This window comes from Daphnia magna, linkage group LG5, assembly GCF_020631705.1.
Source record: "Daphnia magna isolate NIES linkage group LG5, ASM2063170v1.1, whole genome shotgun sequence".
In the NCBI taxonomy this organism is placed as follows: Eukaryota; Metazoa; Arthropoda; class Branchiopoda; order Diplostraca; family Daphniidae; genus Daphnia; species Daphnia magna.
In genome coordinates, this window is record NC_059186.1 from 2,156,835 (window position 1) to 2,181,851 (window position 25,017).

A 25,017-nucleotide genomic window follows, 5' to 3' on the forward strand; every position below is an offset into this window, starting at 1 on the left:
TTAAACTACTAAGCTAAGTGGCCTGTCTCTAGAAATTTTTGCTTATGATCCCATCGAAATTAAATCAAAGTGTGTTGCTAGTTTGTGTAATCTTCTTACTGAAACTTTCATCTTTACCTCACTTTCGAACAGTAAAGAAACGGATTAAAAATTGGTGTGTAATAGGGTGTGAATAATGGAAATACACTTCTTTCATTAATTTTGTAAAACACATTTAATTTGTGTAATAATAGTATTATCCCTTGCTATTGCATTTTCATTATAAACGGAGTTATAAAGCAATTCGTCCGAATTGGCAACAAATTGGCAATGTTGATAATTCTGATATGGTTTCCCGCGCTCGTAATGCACGGTGTCAGTATACGTCTCAGTTGTGTTCCTATAGTTACGCATAGCTTCGTGTGTCATCACCATTATTCTTATACAGAAGATTGTGTTAAAAATATGAAATGGCAGACCAAAACTCTAACAGTTCTAACAAACAGGATTTTGTGTTGCATATTCTCGTTACGTTTACTGATGGTACCTTTGGAATTTTGACAGGCAAATCATTCTTTAAAACCAAGTTTCCACAAAAATCAGACATTGAAGACTGGGTGGTTCTGCTTAAATCTTGGTTGAATTCAAAAAAAGCCGTAGCCGTACGGTAAGTTATTGTCTGTGAACTATAGAATTGAAAGTTTATTGTTTTTAAGTCCTTTTATATTAAATATAGGTGGCCTGCTGGTGTTGACGTTTCCACTTCTTGGAATTTGTTGGACTATGAAGGACCAGCAGATTGTAATAAGAGCAAACAAAGTCTTCACAATGGTAGTATTCTGAAGTCTGGGACAATCATGTTCTATTCAGGTATACTTACTTGTTAAAATAATCTTTCACACACAAAGGGTTTACGTATTCTCTTTGATTTTCTAGAAAGTATAGATGAGATCAGGAAAGAACGGGACAAGCTAATCTTGCAAGGAAATGAAAGCAAATATCTGAAAACCACAGATGGAAAACAGAAGTTTGAATATCCAACCAAGTATCCACCAAACTACGTGACACCAGAAAAAAAAGTGAACAAGAAAAAACAGCTAAACTTGGAAAAAACTTGTGGGAAGGCTGTTGGAAGTACACGTAATGCAAAGAAGAGATGAGTTATGAATAAATCAATGACTCCTCCTGTGAGTGAAAGTGACGAGCAGCAAGAAAAACCCAAGTCTGCAGATTCACTTGGAAAGAAAAATCAAATTGTGTCAGAATCAAACATCATTGAAGAAAAAGCAACGAGTTGCATGCAGCGTAGTCTTGCGCACTCTGTGCATGATGATAATTTATTTTCATCTCCACTGAAATCCCTCGAAGCTGCTGAGTTAAACGCTAACGATAGTGTTATTTGTGATTCCACAGCAATTTCGTCTCACAATTCAGAAGCAAAGTTATCCGAATATGAAAAAAATAGAAATATTGCAGAGAGGAAGTTTAATTATTTTTTCTCAAAATGACATGATAATTTTAAGAATTCTAATATTATTACAGGAAAATCAATCGCAGAAATAAAAGATTACTATCAATGAAATGGATCTAGAAATTTACTACAACCAGCTCGCCTCAAAAGAGTTACAAATTCTGGAGCTGAACGAAAAGATTGCGGAATTGGAAAATGAACAGGCAATGGTGCTTATCAAAGGTATTTAATTTTTTCAGTTATGAGATGTTGTCATTATAATAACCCTGGTCGTTTTGGTTGACGCAGAGATAAAAGATGTTCTGGCCGAAATGAATACATTAGTTCACAATATTCGTGCCCATCCAATTCAAGGAAAGCACCTTCGTCTTCAGGATTCATCAGCATCAGCTGGAAATAATGCGTTGACTTCAGCAAAGTCTAACACTGCTGGCCTTCATACTGGCACTCGCATGGTATAGTTCAATTCCGGTTCATTCTTTCCGATCCTTGATTCATAATAAAATTTTTTGTTAATAGAAAAAACTATGGGGAGATGTGATGGTCAGCGAATCTTGTATCCGAAAAATCGCTATTGCTCTGAAAACCGATCAAAAGACTGATACGTGTCGTAACCGTATTGCAGCCCTGATTCTCGATGACCTATACACCATCGAAGAATTGGCTAACATGTCATTATCTGGACGGAAGTGTCCAGGGCAAGACCGGGTGGCGAAACCAAAATTACCACCGGAAATTATCTCAGCAATTCACAGTAGGCCATAGTATGCTATCTTAACAGCTTATTGTTGCTTTATTCGTTTGTGTTTTTTACAGGCTACATGCAAAAAATATGGGATGAGACTTTTACTACCAGGGATGAAAAAAACAACGTAAAATGTGTGGCCCTCTTATCAGAAAAAAATATCAATGTGGCGATTGGTGCAAGATTGATTGGCTGCCATAATTTAATGAAAAAGAGCTTCAAAAAAACGAATAATCAGCAATCGAATACGGCTTCTGAAGGGATGAGTCCCGATTCTGACCAGGAGCAAGAGATGAATCTTGATTAAATTTACCTTCGTGTAAATCGCTTTAATTTTACGCGTCGCGCTAAGATCCAGATGGTTTTCACTGTTGTTATTCTGTTTTGTATCTTGCAATACAAAAATTTATTAATCCGGGAAATTATCAAAAGGAGCAGCTACAAATTTAATATTAAAAGCTTCTTTGTTTTAAGTGGTTATATATGAAATGAAAATAGTGAATTCGAATAAGCTTTCACCTCATTACTCAATAACTAGTTTCTGTAAGCTTTTTATTAGCTGCGTAAAATCAATAAGAAAAATTTTGCAAGATGCAACTTAACAAATAGCTGATTATAAACCACATATTAAACTGAATTTGGCTAGCAAAAATGTGGACAAAAGAACCTGGATCCTAGCTAATTATTTTTAGTTAGTAGGTCCAAGTTACCTAGCTGAATCCTAGCTGGCACCTAAAGAGTTCAGGTCTTTTGGTATGCATAGCCGCAGTTCGACATCCATTTCTTCTTCTCCCGGTCTTCACATACGATACAGAAGGCAATTCTCGATCGTATAGTTGACCGTATCCTTTCCGTTTTCTGCATTTCTAAACACGTGTACCCATTCAGCTTGCTGGCCTCTGAGCAGTTCTTCTCGGTTGTCTTTCGTCATTACGCCGACCTTGTTTACGTGTCCTACCCACGTGTTGTCGGGGGTCTCGTCGTTTTCGCTCACGGGTTAACGGGATAGGGTGTCCACGTCCTGGTGTAGCTGGCCGTCTTTGTGAGCTATTACATACTTATACTCGGAGATTGTCATGGGCCATCTGGCTAGCCTGCCTGCAAGTTCCGTTTTTGATTGGAGCCAACACAGTGCGTGGTGGTCTTTAATGATTCTTATTGGTCATCCGAAGATGAACTGTCGGAATTTCTTGCTCACCCAAATGAGAGCCAGGCACTCTTTTTCCGTTATGAAGTAGTTCTGCTTACTGCGTGACATCAGACGGCTGGCAAATGCCAGGGGTCTCTCAGCACCATCCTGTTTTTGGAGTAAAACTGCTCCGATACCGTAGCCGCAGGTGTCTGGGTGTATTTCGAATTGGACCGTCGGGTCCGGATATGCTAGTGTGGCTGCTTATGCTAGCATCTGTTTCAGCTTGCCAAAGTGCTCTTGCTGTGTTGGTGTCCAGATGAACAGCATCTTTTCTCTGGTTAGGTCAAACAGGAAAACCTTCGCTTCGGAATATACTGGTATGTGTCTCCTGTAGTATGAGCATAGCCCGAGAAAACTTTTTCTTCGGACTTTTTTCGCTCGGCCTGCTGTGGCTGGTGGTGTGGGGAAGTTTTACACGGTTCTCACTTTTCTGGGGTCAGGGCTGATTCCGTTGGCGTTGATCTTGTGGCCCAGTGCTATGATTGCTGATTCACCGAAGCGACATTTCGTGAGTTTGAGTTTCCGATTTGCTTTGCGTAGTGCGGCGAGGACTCAGGGTTGGACCACCGCGGTTAAAATCTACCGCGGTACTACCGCGCGGTAGCGGTAGTACCGCAATCTTTTACCGCGATATGCTTAAAATTTTCACAATTACCGCACTACCGCATGTCATGTATACTACCGCACGGTAGCGGTAGATAAACGCCATCTATCAGCCAGAAAATGAACTATATTTCATTAAAAAATAGATGGCAGCACGCCATTTCCTCAGCCCCTAACGCTTGATGTTCATCTATAAAGTTTGTAATTCTCAATAAAGTTACTGAAAAACGTTTGATTTAACAGATTTAGTCTTTTATCATCATGGGGTAAGTCAAACTTGTCAATTTTATTATTATTGAGTGTAATGCAAGCATCCAAACTTTATTTTAGTCGAGGGAATCGATCCCAGCAAAACAAACGAGGTAAACGCAGTGCACCTGTCAGGAATGAAAATAGTGTTTTGTTACATCAATCAGGTAGTTTAGTAGTTGCAAGTTCTGACTTTACCTATGTAACTGTATTTGAAAAAATTTTTCATTCACAACAAGTTAATCCACCTGATGCAGCACAAATTGATGATGTTGCTGTCGCAGAACCTGCCACTGCGAAGGAAGCTTCAGTACCAGCTTCTACCAGCACTCAATCTGTTCAGCGTGGGCAAACAGTTCATTCAGGTAATACTCCCAAACCTAATCTTTCATATCCTATTATTCATCTTTTTTATTTTAGATACTGAGGTGATGGGCCTTAATGAGTTGGACACTTCTCGTGATGACAGCAATCTATCTTCTTCAAGTCCCAGCAGAGATCGAGAGAGTGACACAAGGAATCCTGAAGATGCTACTAGTGTCCAATCTTTGAAAGGTATATAAAGAATAAATCTAGTCATGTTTCTGTAGATTACTTATTATGGGTTTTGTAGAATCTGATGACATCAAAAGGCTTTCCTACCCACCATCCTTCTTCAAGTTTATTGAGCCCTCGGCGAAAAATGGAAGCTCCCTGTACGCTTGTCAAGTGAAAGATTGTCCCAGAATGGGAAAGACTCTATCGGCGATAAACAACTCTAGAGGAAACTTGCGGGCTCACATCAAAGTATGACGTACTTGGTATGACAACTTGTTGAAGATGGTCGATTTTATGCCTTTTTTGGTCTTTAGACGGTTCATAAGGAACAGCTGGAAAAGTTTAACACACTTTGTAAAGAAATTGATGCTACTAAGTTGATGGGCGTCCAACCTCTTAGGGACCATTCGGATAAAAAGATCGAGACAGATCGTAAGCCAGCCTTCGTGCAGCAGGTCTTGTCTTTTCAAGGGTACCAAAAACTTGTCACACAGAAAAACCTGGATGAATTCATTCCGGTAATTGTTACTGGCATAAGAGAAAGATTGTTGGTAAACTTCATCTATTATCCTTTTACAGGAATACCTTTGTGACGCGGTTCTACCAGTCTATCACACAGAGACAGAAGCCTTCCGGACTTACACCCGTAAATTGCAACCTCGTCTTAAAGTCAGGAACCGTGCATTCTACCGAAAGCAGATCGCCAGTATGTATATAAAGAAGAGAGCTGCTCTTATGAACCAGTTGCGAGGCGCATTGTGGATTTGTACAACTGCCGATGGATGGACTTCTAGGCGGCGGGCGTTCATCGGCATCACTGCCCACTGGATCGCTCCAAACCTGAAAAGGCGTTCCGTATGCCTTGCCGTAAGACGCGTCATAGGAAAGTGTGATTTTGAAATTATTGCCAAGCTCCTAGAAGGTGTGTACGAAGAATACGACATCCTTCACAAATTGACGGCAACGGTGACGGACAACGGAAGCAATTTTGTGAAAGCATTTCGTCTCTATGGATCCTCGTCTCTCCACTCCACCATCGAGAGATCCACTTCGACTCAAAATCAAAATGCGCCTCTAAGGGCAGCTTCATTGGACGTTTTGAACGCGTCCACCTCTAGGACGACTCTGCAGCCAGTAAATGTCAGGTCAAACAGGATGGTACTAGACTAGCAATCAGTTTCTTACAATGTCGGTACTGAATTCTTTTTTTTAATTTCAAGGTGACCGGAGAAGACAACATCGCCGCTCTTCTAGAAGATGAGCTTTCTGATTTTGAAGAGACCGATGATGAGATCGATTCGTTATCTGATCATGACCATGATAAGGAAAAGGAGGATCAAGGAGAATCTGCAAGTCCTGCAACGGAGCAAGAGAGTGAATCCGAAATTCAAGAAAATACTGATGCTGACATGAATCCAATTTCCTTAACGGCAATCCTAAATAGTGGTATTGACGCAACCAACATTTACATCCTACCACCTCATCGTCGGTGTGCATGCCACACATTAAACCTGATTTGCAAGTGTGACATCTATAAGGATCTAGAACCGGCTCTCAAGAACCTAATGGAGGCAACCGATAAGAAACTGACTGCTATCTGGAATAAGCAAAATCGAAGCTCTAAGGCTTCTGACACGATCATAGAGAGCCTTGGGATGCTCTTTATCATTCATAATGAAACTCGTTGGAATTCTTATTTCAATGCCATGCAACGAGCCAAATACTTCGTCACAAAGAAAAGGACCGAACTTAAAGCACTTTTTGAACAATTCGGGATTGCGTATTTCCGCCCAGCCGAAGAGGAATTCATTCGTGAATACGTCAAAGTGATGGAGCCTATATCAGAAGCATTGAATGTTCTTCAAGCAGACGTCAACATCTCTATCGGTTATTTACTTCCTACGCTTACCATCCTTCTCAATAAGATGGAAAACCTGAAGGAGAAAGGCGGCATCAAGCACTGCAAACCTCTCCTAAACACAATGATCGAATCAGTAAAGCGAAGATTTGCTGAAAGTTTGGCTGACGCAGAGTTGCACATCGCCGCCATGGTACATCCTCTCTTCAAGGCAAAATGGATGCCGGAAGGCGAGGAGCGTGATGCTAAAGTCCAAGGTCTTGTAGACGTCTTTCGATCCTTCAAGAACGACCAAGTTGACTTGGAAAATAGGTATCTATACAGTTACACTAATTCCATGATGTAGTGCTGTGTTTGTTAACTTCTTGCTTTAATTTTCATTTTACTAGGAAGCAGTCTTATTCAGCGGCCGATGGTATTCAAAGCGAGGATTCGGACTACAGCCCGCAGAGAAAGAAGACCAAGAAAGATTTCTTCAAATCAATTTTGACAAACACAGTACCAGCGGAATCCAACGAGGTTGATTTGTTCCTTGCCGACCAGTCTACAAAGATAAGCAGCCTGAACAAATACCCAACCATTAAGGCCATATTTATCAAGTACAATGCTGCATTTCCTTCCTCGGCCTCTGTCGAGCGCTTATTCAGCGTTGCAGGAAGGATTTTTACCCCACTAAGGGGTCGTTTGTCAGACAAAAACTTTGAACGCATGTTATTATTAAAAGTAAACAAGTTCATTGATTCATAAACTAATTCTTTCAATCTGAAATACAAGACAATAAGGCAAACTAAATGAAACCTAAATGCTTGTGATTTTATTTTGTCTTAGCTATCCGCGCTACCGCAAACGACCACCGCAACCGCGGTAGGCTGTCAGACTACCGCGGTAGTAACGTACCGCGGTAGAAAATTGAAATCTTGCGGTTACAGCTACCGGGTAGCGGTAAATTTTTTTACTACCGCGTCCAACCCTGCGAGGACTCTTCTGTTCTGTCTCTCACTGTTCAATGAGCGGTAATCAAGGCAAAATCTCCAGCTTCTACCCTTCTTTTGTATTAATGGGGTCCTCACGCTCCATGTCCCGGTGGCTTCTTCTATCACGCCTTTCTTCGGCATATCCAGTGTCAGTTCTCTTTGTATGGCATGTTCCTTCCACGAAGCCGGGTGTTGGGTTGGTAAATGGGTCTGGCGTTGGGTGTTAGTTGGATTTCGTGGTCTGCGATGTTGCACCGTCCTAGTAGGATGACTCCTCTCGCGAAACAGTCAGTTTTGTCTCGTAGCATGAACTCGAACTCCTTTCTCTCCTCTGCTAAAAGCTTCTGGTTTATGTTGGGATTCTTGACCCACTTCTCTCCACGATCTTTGTGGCTGGTGCCGATGTTTTGTCTTCGATTGCCATTCGTACTGGTAGTTCATCGAATCACATCTTTGGTTTTCCCGTGCCGTATTCGATCTCCAGTTTTTTAAAACGTCTCAGCACGTTGTTGCCTAGGAGTAAGTTGATCCCTTGCATCTCCAGTACTAGCACCTTCGCCTGAATTGTTGTCGTCCCAATGGTTATCGTCAGCTCCAAATTTTCCTAGAGGGGTGTCCGCTGTCCGTTTACCATTACGATTTGTGGGCCGCCCCAGGTCTTGAGTTCTAGGGCCATTTCTGCTGTTAGTTTGGTGGATATGATCAATACTGCTGCTCCTGTATCGATTACCGCTTCGGTCTTCTTTGTCGTGTAATTTTTTCCAATTGTCACGCGTCGATTTGTAGCAGGGGTATGTCCTTGTCATCTTTTTCGTGCGATTGGCTGATCATTGCGACGGTCGTGTTGTTATGTTTGTCGTCGTCTTGTCTCTTTTTCGGGCAGTATCTCTTAATGTGTCCCTTGCCTTTGCAATAGAAACAGATCGGCCGTCTGTCTGCTGTCCCTTGTGATGGTGTTACTTGTCCGTTCTGGCTTTGTGTTGTCACGTTGTCTGCTCGGCTCCTCTCCTTCCTTCTTCCGCCTTTCTTAATCGCGACTATTTCTCCTTGTAGTTGTTGCACTACTTCTAGCAGCTGATTGAGTGAAGGTTCCTGGTGGTATCTGCTGGTTTGTTGTTCCCAAGTTGCTTCTGCAACTATTGTTTTCTCTTCTTTTCCCCTTCTTCTGCTAGTATGTGAACGGCCTCCGCTTTGTCGCATGCTAGTTCGGCTGCTTTGGTGTGTCTCCCTACCGCTGTTAGAAAGTCGGTGCACGTCTTGTGTTGTAGGACTCAGATTTTCTCAACTAATGTAGGTTATAGTCCTTCGTAGAGGTGGTGCAGGCTTCGGACATGTTCGGTTCCATCAATCGGCATAATTATGCCTTGTTTACGGTTCCGTAGTCACCTTTCTTGATATTCGGCATAGCTGTCCTCTAGGAAATCTTTTATGAAGATAGACCGCATTCCGCTTCTCACCGGTGTTCCGGCCTGTTGTTGGGTGGCTGCTACTGCCGCAGTTTCTCTCTACCCGTTGGGTGGTGTTAGGCATTGAAACCACTGTTTTGCTGGTCCTTCGAGGTAAATGATAAGGTAAGTTTTCCCGTTGATTTGCGTCGGTCCACCGGTTGTATTGTGCTAGCACCTCTTATCCATCCAACCAGTCGGCCGCGTCTTCTCCTCCATTGCCCTAAAAGACGGGTGGTGCTTTGAACTTGAAAAGTCTTGTTGCCATGTTTGTCATCGGGGGCTCTGAACTGTTGGTACGGGTGGATGTCGTGTGGATTTTGTGGGTGTTGGGATGACGGCCTTCCTGCTGTTGGTGTGTTCGTTGCGGTCGGGTTATCTTTCCGCTGCGTTGGTGTCAGAGTTCAATTTTCTGCTGTTGTTCTGATGGTTGGTGTTGTATAGTGGAAGCTTGTGAGCAGGCCAACTGTACCCTCAGCGTCGTCTGATTTCTTGTCGGACTCTGACGAAAGCTGTCTGTAGCTTAGGTCGGTGTCACCTGTCGCTGGGTGGTATCCAGCCGTCCTTTCGGTTCAGAGTCTTCATTGTGTATATTTCTGGTTCTTGTCTTATTCGTCTTTCGGTAGAAACTCCGCGTTCCGTAATGGGGAAAAAAGGTCTTGAACTGGGAATACTTCGTTTTCCTCGGTTACTATTGAGCTATGGGGCTGAGTTTCTCCTTGTGGGTGTCCTGTGAAGTCTGAGGTGTCCCACGTCAAAGATGGTGTGGATCCTTGGCTTGAGCGGTCTCCTTCTTTGTCTGAGGGCCTTCTCGGTGTTGGTTGTCTGGTGGATATCTGCGGTGACTCACTCGTGCGTTCTAGTTGACTCCGATCGCCTGTCTCGTCCATTGTGAAACTCGACTTTACTGCTGGCCCTCTATGCAGCTCTTGCGTTAGTTTCTGCGCTCGCTGCTGTTCCTTGGTTGTTGGGTGGCTGTCTCTTACCAGCCTGGCTGTTGAAACCGTACTTGCGACTTCGGCTGTCTTCGGCTGTGGTTCTTATGTCTACCTCTTCTTCTTCTTCGTCTCTGTTCGCCATCTTGGTTCTTCTTAGCACCAGTTGTAACGGTTGTGACGCTGCAATACCTTGTACTGGCTTGCTGCTCCTATTCTCCTGTCTACTCATTCACTTTCCTCTTTTTCTCACTTTCATTCGCTCAGTTTCTTCTACTGAATCAGGTAGTCGCGTCCGTAACCTTCTGTTGCGGATTGTAAAAACCCACAAGAAGAAAGAGTATCCAAGTTTGGAAGGCCCGTCAGACGGCCTACTGTTTTTGATTTATGATTTATGTTATAATTGTAAACCTTGTGTAGGCCGCCAGGGGCGCTGCCAAGCAGAGCCTTCTTGGTGGCCGATATCGGCAATAGCCTTTGTTAGAATTTTTCCCTGTGTAAAGGCAGACGCCATTTCTTGTGTCATAAGTCAGTTTCGAATAAACTAGTGGTAGAACCTGCCTAAGTTAATTTACAAAGGTATTGAATCGCAGATATTAGAGTTGACAATTAGATTTAATACTTTTCATGGTCCTTCGAACCTTTTTTGAGACTGACGATATCGTCCAAGTAATTGGCGTAATTTAAAAGTGTAGACTTTGAGTGAGAGATTCAACACGTGTTGTAAGGCATCACGTGTTAGGGAAATTTTCAGCCCGCTATTAATTTATAGTGTAAGTGTTTTGACCTATCTGTTACCTAATTAACAAGTCGTTAAAGGTGTGCGATTTCGCAAAAATACAGTCTTTTGTTTCTTCTTAAACTCGTTTTTGTGTTGCTTTCTCAGACACAATATTGCCTTGGGATATCCCACTATAATTGTTATTTAGACAACTTTTTCAGATCACCAATAGAACTCCACAACAAAAATGGCTGCCAAGAGATTGAATCAAGCAACGTTGGCGGTGACCATAGAAGTTTTGGAGAAAGAACTTCATAAAGACTTGAAGAATTATGAAACCGCAGCTAATGAAAGCAGATTGCAGGAAGCTGAAACTTCGTTTGAGCTGGCCGATGACAGGATGAAACGACTAATCAGAAATTACGAAACAATCATCCCTATGTTGGAACAAGCCCCCGAAGTTCAACAGAAGTACCTGGTGCAGCATGAAGAGTTCGTCGACCGTTTCCACAAAATTACCATCGACTGGAAGAAAAAGAAACCAGCAGTAACAACAAGTATAGCAAGCCCCATACTTCAAGTAGCAGCTGCAAGTGGAAACAACACACCTCCAAGCACAATTACTCCACCGATGAATGCGATGCAACTGCAAGTACCTTCAACCCCGTGGAACATTTCACATCTGTTACCACGGATAGAAATCACCAAGTTTGATGGAGATCTTAGCAAATGGGAGGATTGGTGGGCAATTTTTCGCACACTGATCCACGAGAATCCGTCAATGAGACCCATCGAGAAATTCAGCAGACTGAAGTTGCATTTAACGGAGGACGCAGCTGGTGCGATATCGTACTTGGATCTGACAGACAACAATTATATTAAAGCAATAGATATTTTAACTGGGAAATACAACAAGCCGAGATCGGTAAAAGCAGATCATTATATTGCCATCACAGAACTTCCAAGAGTAGAGCATCAAGAAGACTTTAAAGGACTACGGAAACTGCATGACAAGGCAATGGGCCATGCTTTAAACCTCGGCAGCTTAGACCAACAAACAGCTCAGAATGAAGCAATTATGGAAATCTTGACCAGAAAACTGCCAATTGAACTAAAATCTCGATGGCATGGCAAAACCAGGCAGTTCAACAAGACATTAGAAGATTTCTTTAACTTCATTGACTCAATAGCTGCAGATTGGGAGTATGCTTACTCAACCGAGAAGCAAGAGAAGAAGAAAACTAGACCAGAAGCAAGCGAAAAAACGCAAAAAGTAACATTTGCCACCACACCTACGGCAGCTGAACTAGCAGTCACAGGCACTGCTACAGAATATAAAGACAGGAAACAGAACCCTATGGTCAAAAGAAGATGTTTATTCTGCAATGATAAACATTCACCGGCTAAATGTGATATCACCCTAGAGAAGAAACTGGAGCTGATCAAGAAAGAAAAAAGGTGTTGGAAGTGCCTGGGACAAAATCATCAGGTGAGAGAGTGTTGGAGTACAAGAAAATGCTACAAGTGCGGAATGGGTCACCACACGTCTATCTGCAACAAGGCAGTTAAACCGAAATCGGTGACAGCAACTGTGGCAGCGTCTCCAATGTTAAAAGTAGCAGATGGCGCTCCTCTCTCAATCGAAGCACGCCTATTTGGTGGCGTATACGTCCAAACGGCAACAGTGGTAGTGGAGGGCCCAAACGGGTGGCATAAAGCTATCGCCTATATCGATCAAGGATCGAATGCAACCCTTGTTAGAAGTGAATTGGCACAGACTTTAGGGCTACAAGAAGTCGGGAAAATCAATCTGAAGCTGCAAGCAGTGGGACACATCCATCCAGAAAAGGAAAGAAGCGTAAGAAAGCTACGACTTCGCGGAACAATCCCACAGGCGGAAGATATTGAACTTGAAGCAATAGAGCAACCCGAAATCGGGAAAATTGCTGGGTCAAGTAAGACAGAATTCGTCAGCGAATTTTGGAGACAAGGATACCAACTAGCCGACGACAGAATACTGAGCGGAAAAGCAGGACCCTGCCAAATAGACGTCTTGATCGGAGCGAATCAAGTGTGGAAGGTTCTCGGCTCAAAACAGATCGTGTCGAATACAGGTATTCGAGCGATAGAAAGTAAATTGGGATGGCTATTACTAGGGCAAGATGAGAAGGTGGCGTTATCGTCCACAACGGCTATCAGCTTTCTCTTAAAAGCTAAACTAGGAACACCCAAAGATTTACATGAAGAAACTGACCCGAAAAAAGAAGAAATTGATTTTGCCAGATGGTGGAAACTAGAGAGTCTAGATCCACTGGAAAAGGTGCCACTTTCAGAACAGTGGAAGACCTATGCAGAGTCCATCACTCAAGATGATGATGGACATTATGTAGCACCGCTCCCATGGAACGGGAACAAAAAATACCTCAGCAAGAATGAAGTCATGGCAGAAGGTCAGGCAAAGGCACTGATAAGAAGATTGGACAGAGACCAGGAGATGAAGACTTCATACGAAGCCGAGTTCAGCAAATTAAAGGAACTTAGGTTCATTTCCAAGGCGGATACGTCATTCGACGGTATCTACACGGTTCTGCCCCATCATCCGGTTGTCAGAAAAGACAAAACCACCAGCAGAGTAAGGCCAGTTTTCAATGGTTCAGCAAAACCGAAAACGGGTTTCAGCGCCAATGATTGCCTAGAAGAAGGGCCCAATCTGAACCCAGACATTCTTGACATCATGTTACAGTTTAGGCTCAACCCCATTGCCTGGACAGCTGACATTAGACAAGCGTTTCTAATGGTGAAACTGCTTAAAGAAGACGCGGAAGCGTTAAGGTTTTTTCTAGAGGATGAAAACGTCCCAGGATCACTGCAACTTTATAAATGGAACAGGCTTCCATTTGGACTCACATGCAGCCCGGCAGTGCTCAGGACCGTCCTGAAGAAACATTTGGAGTCCTATGAAGGTGACTTAGCAGAAATCAGCAAGCAAATTCTACGCCACCTATATGTAGATGACTACTTGTCAAATGCCTCTACAGTAAAAGAAGCAATGGCCGTAATCGGAATTGTGCTGAAACTTTTTGCTGACGCAAACATGGACTTAAGAAAATGGGTAACAAACAACCAACAACTGCGTAGATATCTACAAAAACAAGGCCTAACCAATGACTCCGACAAGTCGCACTCATGTCTTAATTTAGACCCACAAAAAGTGCTTGGAGTTAGATGGAATACTAGCACGGATTGCTTTTATTTCAAGGCAGACGTTATCGTAGACGCAGCAGCAAAAGTTCAAATGTTGACTAAACGAGCTTTTGCAAAAATTTCAACAAAATTGTTCGATCCACTTGGATTAATTGGACCTGTAACGCTCCAATTTAAGCTTCTTTTTCAAGAATTGTGGGAATTCAAGATTGGATGGGACGAGAAGGTGCCCAAAGAAACGGAAAGCCGTTTCAGGACAATTGTTGAAGATTTAAAATACATTGACAAGATTCAAGTGCCAAGAATGATTTCTATGGCACCTAGCAAACACACGCAAGAACTGCATGTTTTTTGTGACGCTTCAACCAAAGCGTATGGAGCTGTTGCTTACGTGAAATCAAGACATCCAGAATTCATTCGGCTAATTTGCTGCAAAACCAGAGCAGCACCACTCCCGAAGAACGAGGTATCTCTACCACGGTTAGAGTTACTTAGTGCCGAACTCGGCAGTGTTCTAGCTGAAAGAATCGTCAACGCAGTTGACAAAGTAAATTGGGAAGTCCATTTATGGACTGACTCAATGGCAACCCTTGGATGGATTCGCGGAGAAGCAAACCGTTGGAAGATGTTCGTCAGAAACAGAGTTGAAGCCATCCAGAAGAGGTTTGGGCCAGATCACTGGAAACATTGTCCGGGGAAGGACAACCCAGCAGACCACGCATCAAGAAGCTTGACAGCAAAGAAGTTAGTTGCGGCTTCTTCCTGGTGGGGAGGTCCCTCCTGGCTGAAACTGGAAAAGACGGAATGGCCGCAACAAGATATGCCGACATCAGAAGTAATGCAATTGATGGAGATCGAAGCAAAATTGAAGCAGAAACTGCAAATCCTTGCAGCTAACAGTACTTCGGATTGGTTTGACGTACTCGTATCAAGAGCAAGCAGTTATCTGAGAGTTTTACGTACAATCGCCTGGATGTTTAGGATTTTTAGGAAGGAGTCGCCCGGCAAAGCAACTGAAATGATCAGGGGAGTGGAAGTTTCCTGTCTCTCTGTTCACGAAATCGCCGTCGCCGAGAACTTCATCTTAAAACTCATTCAAAAAAGGGCATTTGCAGAAATCTACGAGTCCTTACAAAAGGGAAAACCACATGGTAAACTGCTTCACGGTATTGATACACTCAAGCCCATTTGGGATGCAAAGGAGCAACTCATCCGAGTGACTGGAAGAATAGGCCCGGCCCTAAAAGAACTGCTCATCGATCCACCCATCCTTCTTCCATCAAACGAGAGGATTGTCGACATGATGATTCACTATCATCATGTTAAACGGAAGCATGCTGGTGTCCAAAACACTCTGACGTTCTTACGAAATCGTTTTTGGATCATTCGTGCACGCCAACGGATTAAAAGTGTCATAAAAAAGTGTGTAAAGTGCCAACGAGTTCAATCGCGTCCCTTTAATGAAGAAACTGCTGCAATGCCATTGGATCGAACCAAGAAAGCGCAGCCATTTGAAGTGATCGGGATCGACTACTTCGGCCCAATGTATGTGCTAGAAGAAGTGATTCTTATTGAAAAGGACAGTGATGGGAACGATATCGAGAAAACTCGTGTTGGTGAAAAGAAAGTGCATGCGTGCTTGTTTACTTGTGCAGTCACAAGGGCTGTGCATTTGGAGCTTGTGACTGATCTGACAACACAAACCTTTATGTACGCGTTAAGAAGAATGATGTCACGCCGAGAAGATTGTAAAATTATCTACAGTGACAACGCGTCAACGTTTACTTGTGCCGCAAAACTAGTGACGGTAGATCCTACCCTAGCCAACTGGCTCTCAAGTAGGGGGAAAAAAAGAATGGAAGTTTTCTCCTAGCCTAGCTCCATGGTGGGGTGGGTTTTGGGAGAGGATGGTCCGCTCCGTTAAAGAACCGCTAAGAAAGGTGCTGGGGAAAATGAAGGTTAGTTTCGACCAACTTCACACCATACTGGTGGAAATTGAAGCTATCGTGAATTCACGGCCCCTAACTTATGTTTCTGGCGACGCAAATTCCTACGAAGTTTTGTCTCCACAAAAGTTGCTGACCGGAAGACAACCTGGAGCTACTTCAGAGTCACCCGACTCAACAAAGATGAGCCGTGATGACCTCATCGAGCTGGACAAGCAGAGGAGCGAACACGCCTTAACATGGTGGAGGCTGTGGCAAGAGTCATACCTGTCTGATCTTAAGCGATTTCACTGTCGCAAGGGAAAGGGCACCAGAATTCCGCGTGTTGGCGAAATCGTCCTGCTGAAAGAACCTAACATCAAACGTGTTTCGTGGCCGACAGCTATTGTTACAGGAGTGATACCTGGAACCGACGCCAAGGTGCGAGCGGTTGTTTTACGACTACGTTCGGGTAAGGAAACCACCAGGAGCATCCAGACTGTCTATCCATTAGAAGTTCAAGCCGATATCGACACGCCCGTCGATGATACCGGAATCGGCACAGTGGAGAAGACTACGTCTACAAGAAAGAAGAATCCGCTCCGTAAGAAGAATTTGGAATCGCGCGAGGACGCTGGCGATTCCGGCGGGAGGATGTTGCGGATTGTAAAAACCCACAAGAAGAAAGAGTATCCAAGTTTGGAAGGCCCGTCAGACGGCCTACTGTTTTTGATTTATGATTCATGTTATAATTGTAAACCTTGTGTAGGCCACCAGGGGCGCTGCCAAGCAGAGCCTTCTTGGTGGCCGATATCGGCAATAGCCTTTGTTAGAATTTTTCCCTGTGTAAAGGCAGACGCCATTTCTTGTGTCATAAGTCAGTTTCGAATAAACTAGTGGTAGAACCTGCCTAAGTTAATTTACAAAGGTATTGAATCGCAGGTATTAGAGTTGACAATTAGATTTAATACTTTTCACCTTCTGTCTCAGCAATTTAAGGTGCGAGACCGGCTGAGTTTCTCGTAAAGGTCTCTAAACGCAAAGCGCATCTTCCTGACTAAATAGACTAGCACGGGATGTTTTTAGATAGAAGTTTGTTTTGGCTTACCGTTTGCATCTCCACCATGTAACGAGGGGTTAAGAAAAAACCTGTGTATTTGTACCTGCAGGAAAGGTCTACAGAGACTGCCCCGAGTTGTTTGGACTGAATTCTCTTTATGAACTCTCGTTCCGAACTACACGATACTTTAATGTATTGCCCTTTGTTCGTCCCGCTTTGTAGCCCTAGTCTATAGAATGCTGTTGCTTCCGTTACCTGCAATGCTACCCGGCTAAAGGCTATTGATCTAGCCGTTACAATATCTACCGAAGAATTTGGCCTTCAAACTGAAGACAAAATGAGGCTTCTTTCGGCCGAAACGTTTTGGATTTCAGTTTTGAAATTGAAATGGTCTACTGGATTGTTGTTTCCAAATATTGCTGTAGTTATGACTTCGGTCAAATCTATTCCCCCCCGGCTGCCTTGGGCCCTGTAATAAAGTTACTGTTTATGGTTCGCGTTGGCTTAGCGAAAAGTGATGGCGTCTGTAGCTCTGTATATTTGACTGATAGGAAAGAAAAAAAACATGATAATAAAGGTATGGTATTATTGTTATATTCTATATGATATCCAAGTTATTCTTTTGCAATTTCTACAGAACCATGGTATTTCTGTATCAACTGGATATTCGTCCCACATTCTATGGAACCAATCTAAGAAGTTAACACACTCAATTATTTTCCAGTTTTCCGATGATTGGGTGTGTGCAGTTCTTCGACAGTGCCCGTACGAAACGTCAAGCTTGGGGTTTTGGCGTACCCAAACTGTTAGCTTCACCAAAGCTTCCGCCACGCTATCCTACCAATATCAAGCTTGCCGTATGTAACGGTATGCTTGAGTTAGGAAACCTAACAAAGCTCTTGCCTTTTCAAGCTGCACCCGCGCTTGCTTACAGTTGTCAAGCTTATCGTTTACAGGGTAACTTGAGTTTGGTTAGCTAACAAAACTCGTACTTTGTTCAAGCTTCCCCCACGCTATAATATACCTTATAGCTAGGTTTCAGGCTTAGCGCATGAAAGGGTTAGCTTGGATTTTTTGGACTTTGAGTTATAGTATAATAATATTATTAAATGATCGGCGGATTTCAGTTAGAATTATTTATTATGAAAATTTAGGTTATATTTCTTCAGCTAGTTTTTTAGGAAATCAATCATCTGTTAAAATATTACTTGTCTTAACGATCCGAAATAAGAAAAAATAGTTTATTTAAATAAAATAAGTTTTTGCAATTTTTAAAAGTAACACAACATAGCTCTTTGATATTAACATTAATTATAGCTTGTAAGTTATAACAATAAAAAGTAAAAAGTAAAATATTTATGCGGAATGTTTTATTGTGAAGATGAGATAAGTTTTGTAAAGGATAGACTACTGCTGATTAGTAGTTTTAAATACTTATATATTATATAAGCCAAATGTGTGATTGGAAGAAGCCGCGACTGCGTCGCGAGAGACTCGGGTTCGAATCCAGTTCTAGGAATTTCTTTTTTCAAGTTGACAGATACAAGCTCGCACGGCGCTGGCTAACTTAGCTTGAATAAGCCAAGTCTCATGCTAGCTGAAAGATCATACATTGGATCGGAGCAAATCTAGCTTGTCTCGTGGAAGTTTACATTACTATGGGAGCCTGACGTACGAAGCTTGCGTCCAGCTTCTATCTAGCTAACCGTCGCGTACGGGTGGAAGAATTCAGAAATCTTTCTTATATCCTCAACGTGAATCCTGGTGGTACGTTTCATGGTACATGGAAAAAATGTAAGTATTCCAGGTTCAAAGCAGCTCTTGAGGTGTGGTCGCAGCTTCTTTGGGTCATATGTTACTGTAGTGTGATCTTGCCCATTAGCCAAACTAACCGCAAAGGCAATGGGTAAGATTCCACAATCAAAAGAGTTGCTTTGACGCTGAACAGACTTAATTGCATGTCTCATTTCCTTTCCAGGTGTTTTAGAAAGGCTGGAAATGCAACTGAGTATGTGCTAATTATGCCAGTTTTTTCCGCTCAGACTATCATATAGTGAAACATGTCCAGAACCATCCAACCCTTTTGTTACAAAAACCCAGTGATCCTTCTTATATGGACAATCTGAAGCCATTGCTCTCCTATTGCATTTGGGAACTCGAGAGAGCCTATAATGGTAAAGCAAAACAACCCACCAATGGTTATGTATTGCTGTTTTAGAAGAACCTGCGCCTGGGTAATTTATCCTGAAGTTAGCTGGTTCGTGTTGGTAAGTGGTTCAAGCTTATTCAAAAACAGCATGGGCTCATCACCCATCTTTCGTCTACGTTTAACAAGCTCATCATGTGCCTGCATGTTAGAAGGTGATAAAATTTTTGTTATTTCACTACTCTAGTGTTGTATAATTGAAATATGATTTATAATTATCCTAACAGGCTACACAAATATAATTGAAGAATCTTCAGTCGGGCTGATCGGTGGTGATGATGGCTTGTTAATATCTTCTATCCAAGCTGGACGGTCATCCGACGAAGCATATAAGTTTTTTTCTTCTTGCCGTATGACATCTTCTTCGTCCAACATTTCTTATACCACTGAGCTAATAGGCTCAACAAGAGCTTTCTTCAGTTGTTTGTGAAACGATTGAAAATAGCCTTTATTTTCCTTTGGTCGACCTCTCTTCTTTACTGCCGCTGGAAGTCGGAGTGACGACCATGGATGAGGTAAAATCTTAAGAATTCACAATTGGTAATAAATTATAAGCCCCTAATTAAACTAATTTGACCTTTTCCTCAGTTGCAGCAGATGCAGCAGTAGAAGCTTGGATGAGCAGAGAAGCCTGGGCAGTTGGTTCAATTTCACTGGAATAAGAACAACTGTTTGAAGCCAGATTATTGTTTAGGGCGTCATTCACCTGCAGTACAGTATCCTGCACAAAAATCCGAACACCGATTTAATTTTTAAAAGACACCTATTGGCGGGGTAGTGGGTTTTTTATTTGTTTTTCTTTAAGGGGGAGGGTAGAGGGGGTGATGGACACGACAGGATAGGGTTGGGTAAGTCTAGACATTAAAAAAAAGTGCCTTAAGGTATTACGCTTTAAGGCAAGTTAGAGATCGGGACATTTTTGCAACCCCCAGGGTGGTGTGTTTTTTAAAACGACAGTTGGAAATTTAAGGCTTGAGCTTGGTAATGTTGCTTACCGAAACAATTTAGCTTATGTTCCAGCTGCCTGTAAATGTTTACGTCATTGTCAATGGCGTGGGTGTAGCCTTTCTTAATGTGATGCTGGAGATCGATGTTCGATTCCAGATGAGGCGATTAGTTATAATGATTAACTTACGAGAAATTCTCGTTCATATATAAAACACATTTTCATCGAGCAATATGTGCTGTTTTTGTTTATTAAATAATTTAAAAAATAATAATCCCCTTCTTTCTAAAGAAATTAACAATCCTAGCTCATTCGAATGAAGAATATTATAACGATACTAAATATTTCACAATTCCTTATCGGGAATCGAACACTGATCTGCGGAGTCGCAATCAGAGGCTCTACATATATGCAATCGGTACCGAAATAATTGGGCACAGGCAGCTATCTAATTTTTTTGGGTAAGGAATATTACACAGCCTCAGTCCAACATTTCCAACTGTCGTTTAAAAAAAACACACCACCCTGGGGTTTGCAAAAATGTACCGACCTGTTACTTGCCTTAAAGCGTAATACCTTAAGGCATAAAAAAATGTCTAGACTTACCCAATCCTGCCCTATGTGTCCATCACCCCCGTCTGCCCTCCCTCTTAAAGAAAAACAAACAAAAAACCCTTTACCCCGCCAATAAAAGGCTTTAAAAAATTTAATCGGTGTTCGGATTTTTGTGCAGGATACTGTACCAGCCTAACAGGCTTATTCCTCTTGATTTAGGGTCGGATTTTTATAAAGAGCTGCAGTTTATCTTGGAAATCAGATTTCGTGAAAGAACTGAGCGTGTTGGCCATTTTCCTGAATAGATCCAAAGCCATGTTGAATTGTTCCCTCTCCATTTTAGGCATTCTGAGCCTTTTATAAGTTTGTACTTTGGTAGGAGACGTAACGCTAGGGGTAAGAATTGCGTCATCCTAAAAAGAATTAATTAATAAGATAAAGATTATTTTTATTATTTTTTTTTGAGGAAATTAAAATGGTATATTCTACCTCTAGACACCGATTTCTCCAATGGTGCAAAAAAGCTTCTGCCGGGATTTCAGTTTGCCGTTCAAGGTGAAAACGAATAATGTGGTGGCAAGGTAGCCTAAAAAAGCATAAAAAAGGAACAACTGCAACCACTTAAGTCTACTTTCAACTTGTACGTAGTGTTCCGCGATTAAATATTGTAAGTTGATGAATTCTGATAACATTTGAATACCATTATTGTTTCATTTGTTAACTTACTTTCAATTGTAATTGGCTTACCTCATCAAGGACGAAGTCATAATTTTTTTCCATAATCTTCATTTCCTTATTTAACAAGCTCCACGGGAAAGGCGATATGGAATCAGCACATTTACTCACAGCTGGATGTTTTTTCTGTACCGAAAATTGAAGTTCCTGAATCCTTTGCTTAAGTTGCTTGTCACTTAGTCGGATGACGAAAATGTCGATCAGGCACATGAGAACTTTGTAAAATCTCCTTGACTCCTGGAAAACCTCTTGAATTGTGTGATGAAAACTGTTGTCGGAAATTTTAATTAGATGTAGAGATGTTTTAGTAATAATTTCATTTTTTACCGTTCTAGGCGATAGTTCATATTGTTCCCCAGCGTACATAAATCATGACGACCAAGATTGGTCCACTTTTCTGCAATATTGAACCAATTGTCCTCAAAATAGGATGCAATTGTTACGGGGCCTACAGGTAAATTATCATCTAAAGTTACTTTTATCAATTAGGTATGTCCTATTCTCGTAAAAAACTGCTTGCGTTTCAGCATACATGGTAAGACGGAATTTCTTAAGCATTTCTAATTTCGTGATTTTTTTAAGGCATTCGCCATTTTTGGTTTTCTTTAAATAGCTATCAACTGCCTTCAGAAAATGGAACTGGCAAAGGATGTGCTTTGCATCCGTAAAATACTGTTGTAAAGCAGAGATCTCGGCGGAATCCTTATCGGTAATCGTTACCTTGATCACGGAGACGTCGTTGTTCTTTCCTTACAAAAGATATTTGTTATCACATTAGAAAAATTCATTTAAATTTATATATTGCCTCGGCAAATATTTTCAGACATGCAGAAACAGTGGGTAGCATCGCTTAGAAAAAAGAGAACAAAAATGTTTTTTTTTGGGTTTTTTTAAAGTTTTAATTTGTTTTGTAGTCCAACCTTCGCTTTTTAAATATCATTCTTTTAAGTTGGTGGTATTTTTTTTTTTTAAGAAACAAAAGAATGCCTCTAAATGGTACAGACTACCGCTTTAAAAAAATAGGAGTGGAGTGTTACATTAGTCATGGTCATTCAAAACCACTCACTTAACTTAAAGCGCGTTTTTTTTCTTCTTTTTTTATACATTAAAAGCTGTGACATTTTGGCCCCCAGTTCATATTGTCTCTGTTCTAGGCATAGAGTGAAGTTGTTAGATTCTCGTTATGTCATCCCTCAAAGAAAATCCCGTTTTTCGGTTTTTCGCAAAGCGTGGAGAAAAAGATATTGTTTGTTTAGTGCCTGATTGTAAAAAGCCGAGACGCACTTCTTACCATTCAGGAAATTTAAGAGCTCATTTGAAGGCAAAACACAAAGAGCAGTTTGAATTAGTGGAACAATTGAGTAGTAACATCGATGATTCTTAGAATTCTGAAGAAGACCATAATGTAGCTTCCAACAGTTCGCTCGCGCCTAAAAGGAAAAATTTTGAAGCCAATAGTTCATCAATTTCACTAGAGCCTGATAAAAAGGAGCGTCGGTTGTCTATAGAAATTACGGAAAAACAAGTTGTAGACGCGTGTGTGGAAATGGTGACCGTTAATGGAAGACCCTTTAAAGCTCTCAGTGATTCGGGTTTTCGAAAAATTCTTGACCCTATTCTTAAGGGTCTAGGAGGGAATATTACTATAAGCCCAGAAAATATTCGTGACAAAGTGGAAGGAAAAGCTAAAGAAATACGTGATCAGGTAAAAAAAGATGGTAAAAATCGATTAGTGTCTATTAAAATGGATTGTGCAACCCGTTTGAACCGAGCTCTGTTAGGTATAAATCTTCAGTTTAAAAAAGGGAAAATTCAGCTCTATACTCTTGCCATTATTGAGGTCAAGAAAAGTCCCACAGCTCTCAACTTTAATCAAAATTTGCTGGACGTTTTCGGTGTCTTTGGTATTAAATTATGGCAGGTGTATAGCATAACAACCGACAACGGCGCAAATACGTTGAAAACCTGTCGTATTCTAGCTCAAACTGAGTCAACAGACGATGACGAAGAAGAAGAAACTGATATTGCTGATCGCTTAAACGAAGAAGAATTAATACGCCGAATGGAAGAGGGACAAAATGCATGCAAAGAGGGAGGAGAGGAGAGCATGGAAGTGCAAACTTTGCTGCAAGGTGTGCGCTGTTCTGCTCACACTCTTCAACTCGCCATTCTTGACGCTCTTGACGAGCCAGGCATAACAATTATTGCCAAAGCAAGAGCTGTTTGCAAGGTCTTGAGGAGCCAAACGTTTATGGCAGCAATCAGGCTTGCCGGGCAAAAGAAGCCATTAATCGACTGCCTCACTCGCTGGTGTTCAACATGTTTGATGCTAGAAAGGCTGATTGAGTTAAAACAATTTATTTCTGAACTAACAAAAGACGGAAAAAACCTAGTCTAAGGCTTACAGGACAAGATTGGTCAAGACTTTAGGATATTGTCAAGACTTTCAAACCGGCTGGTATATTGACAAATGTTTTGCAATCGGAGCCACTCACAATCGGTGATTTTTATGGAGCGTGGCTTAAATGTCAACTAGAAATTTCAAAATTCAACTCAACTTTTGCTAAAAACCTGCTCAAGCACATGAAAAAGAGGTTGTCCGTCCTTTTAAAGAGTGAAGTTGTTTTAGCGGCTCTGTATCTTGATCCGAGGTATAACTATTATTTCATTTTCGCTGTCTGTTTTTTAACAACCCCCCATCCACCAATTTTGTTTAGATATAATGTCATGCTCGAGGAAGACCAGTTAAAAGCTGCGCAGAAACATTTGATGAAGCTGTGGCGTCTAATTGAATCTAACAAAAACGATCCTCCAGCTAATACTCCCTCGTTACTACAAACCGTTCAGCCAAATGAAAATAAAGTAGGGTTAACAAATGACGAACTTCAAGAAATACTGTTCAAAAAAGAGGCAGAGCGTCGTAAAAAAAAATAATGAAAATGCAAATGAAGCCGTAATTGAGAAAATGATTCACGACTTCGTAAAACACAAATTGATTGACCGTTCGACTGATGTCTTAAAATACTGGGAGGACAATCACTTGTTACAACATCAGTTATACGTAGTAGCAAAGGTTGTAATATTTAAATTCTCTATTAAACCAAACATAACGCGTAACATTTTAGGTTGCCCTTGCAGTGCCTTGCACACAGGTGAGCGTCGAGAGGCCGTTTTCTGGACTAAAATTGATTTTATCGGTCTATCGCTCGAACTTAACTGAATCAATTCTTGAAGACATTTTAGTCCTAAGGGCAAACGCTTTATTCATGGCCTAATTACACGTTTTTTTGTTTGTTGCTGTGTTTAAAATTTTTACAACAGTGCTGAAAAAAAAACAGTGAAGCACCTGCGGCTAAAATACAATGTCTCTATATTTAAAAACCAGCAAGGTCAAAAACAAAAAAAAATCGTAATTTTCTTTCATACAACGGCTCTTGCCGCCAATTTTTTTCAAGGTTTTTTTTCAAAAGTTTTTCAACAAAACGGTAAACTTTTACCAATTCTACTCACTGTGCAGAAATGACTTCCGCCTTTTAAAAACAACACTACGGGTTGTCCAGAGCCACTGTTGTCCTCTATGAGTAAATGGTAAAGGGCGAAACCTGCTTGGGTTGTCCTGTACGTTCCGTCTAATTAGAGCAATTCCCCATATTTTTCTTACAGCTTGCGCTGTATCT

At 41.6% G+C, this 25,017-nt stretch overlaps 2 protein-coding genes and 2 pseudogenes across 2 annotated transcripts; 3 read left to right on the top strand and 1 right to left on the bottom strand.

Moving 5' to 3' along the window:
- Positions 1 to 372: 372 nt before the first annotated feature.
- On the top strand, positions 373 to 2,607 carry LOC116922563. The gene is made up of 7 exons (XM_045173885.1): positions 373 to 646; positions 716 to 849; positions 916 to 1,136; positions 1,546 to 1,672; positions 1,739 to 1,905; positions 1,970 to 2,204; positions 2,267 to 2,607. Exons 1-7 carry the CDS (start codon positions 450 to 452, stop codon positions 2,500 to 2,502), a joined length of 1,317 nt encoding a protein of 438 aa, XP_045029820.1. The 5' UTR covers positions 373 to 449; the 3' UTR covers positions 2,503 to 2,607.
- A 1,539-nt stretch (positions 2,608 to 4,146) lies between these two features.
- On the top strand, positions 4,147 to 7,416 carry LOC123472346. The gene is made up of 9 exons (XM_045173739.1): positions 4,147 to 4,256; positions 4,321 to 4,406; positions 4,479 to 4,604; positions 4,660 to 4,794; positions 4,853 to 5,025; positions 5,091 to 5,294; positions 5,356 to 5,934; positions 5,997 to 6,946; positions 7,024 to 7,416. The coding sequence occupies exons 1-9, from the start codon at positions 4,252 to 4,254 to the stop codon at positions 7,379 to 7,381; spliced, it is 2,616 nt and encodes an 871-aa protein (XP_045029674.1). The 5' UTR covers positions 4,147 to 4,251; the 3' UTR covers positions 7,382 to 7,416.
- Positions 7,417 to 8,096: 680 nt separating this feature from the next.
- On the bottom strand, positions 8,097 to 9,321 carry LOC123472417 (annotated as a pseudogene).
- A 14,602-nt stretch (positions 9,322 to 23,923) lies between these two features.
- Positions 23,924 to 24,615, top strand: LOC116936241 (annotated as a pseudogene).
- Positions 24,616 to 25,017: the final 402 nt, after the last annotated feature.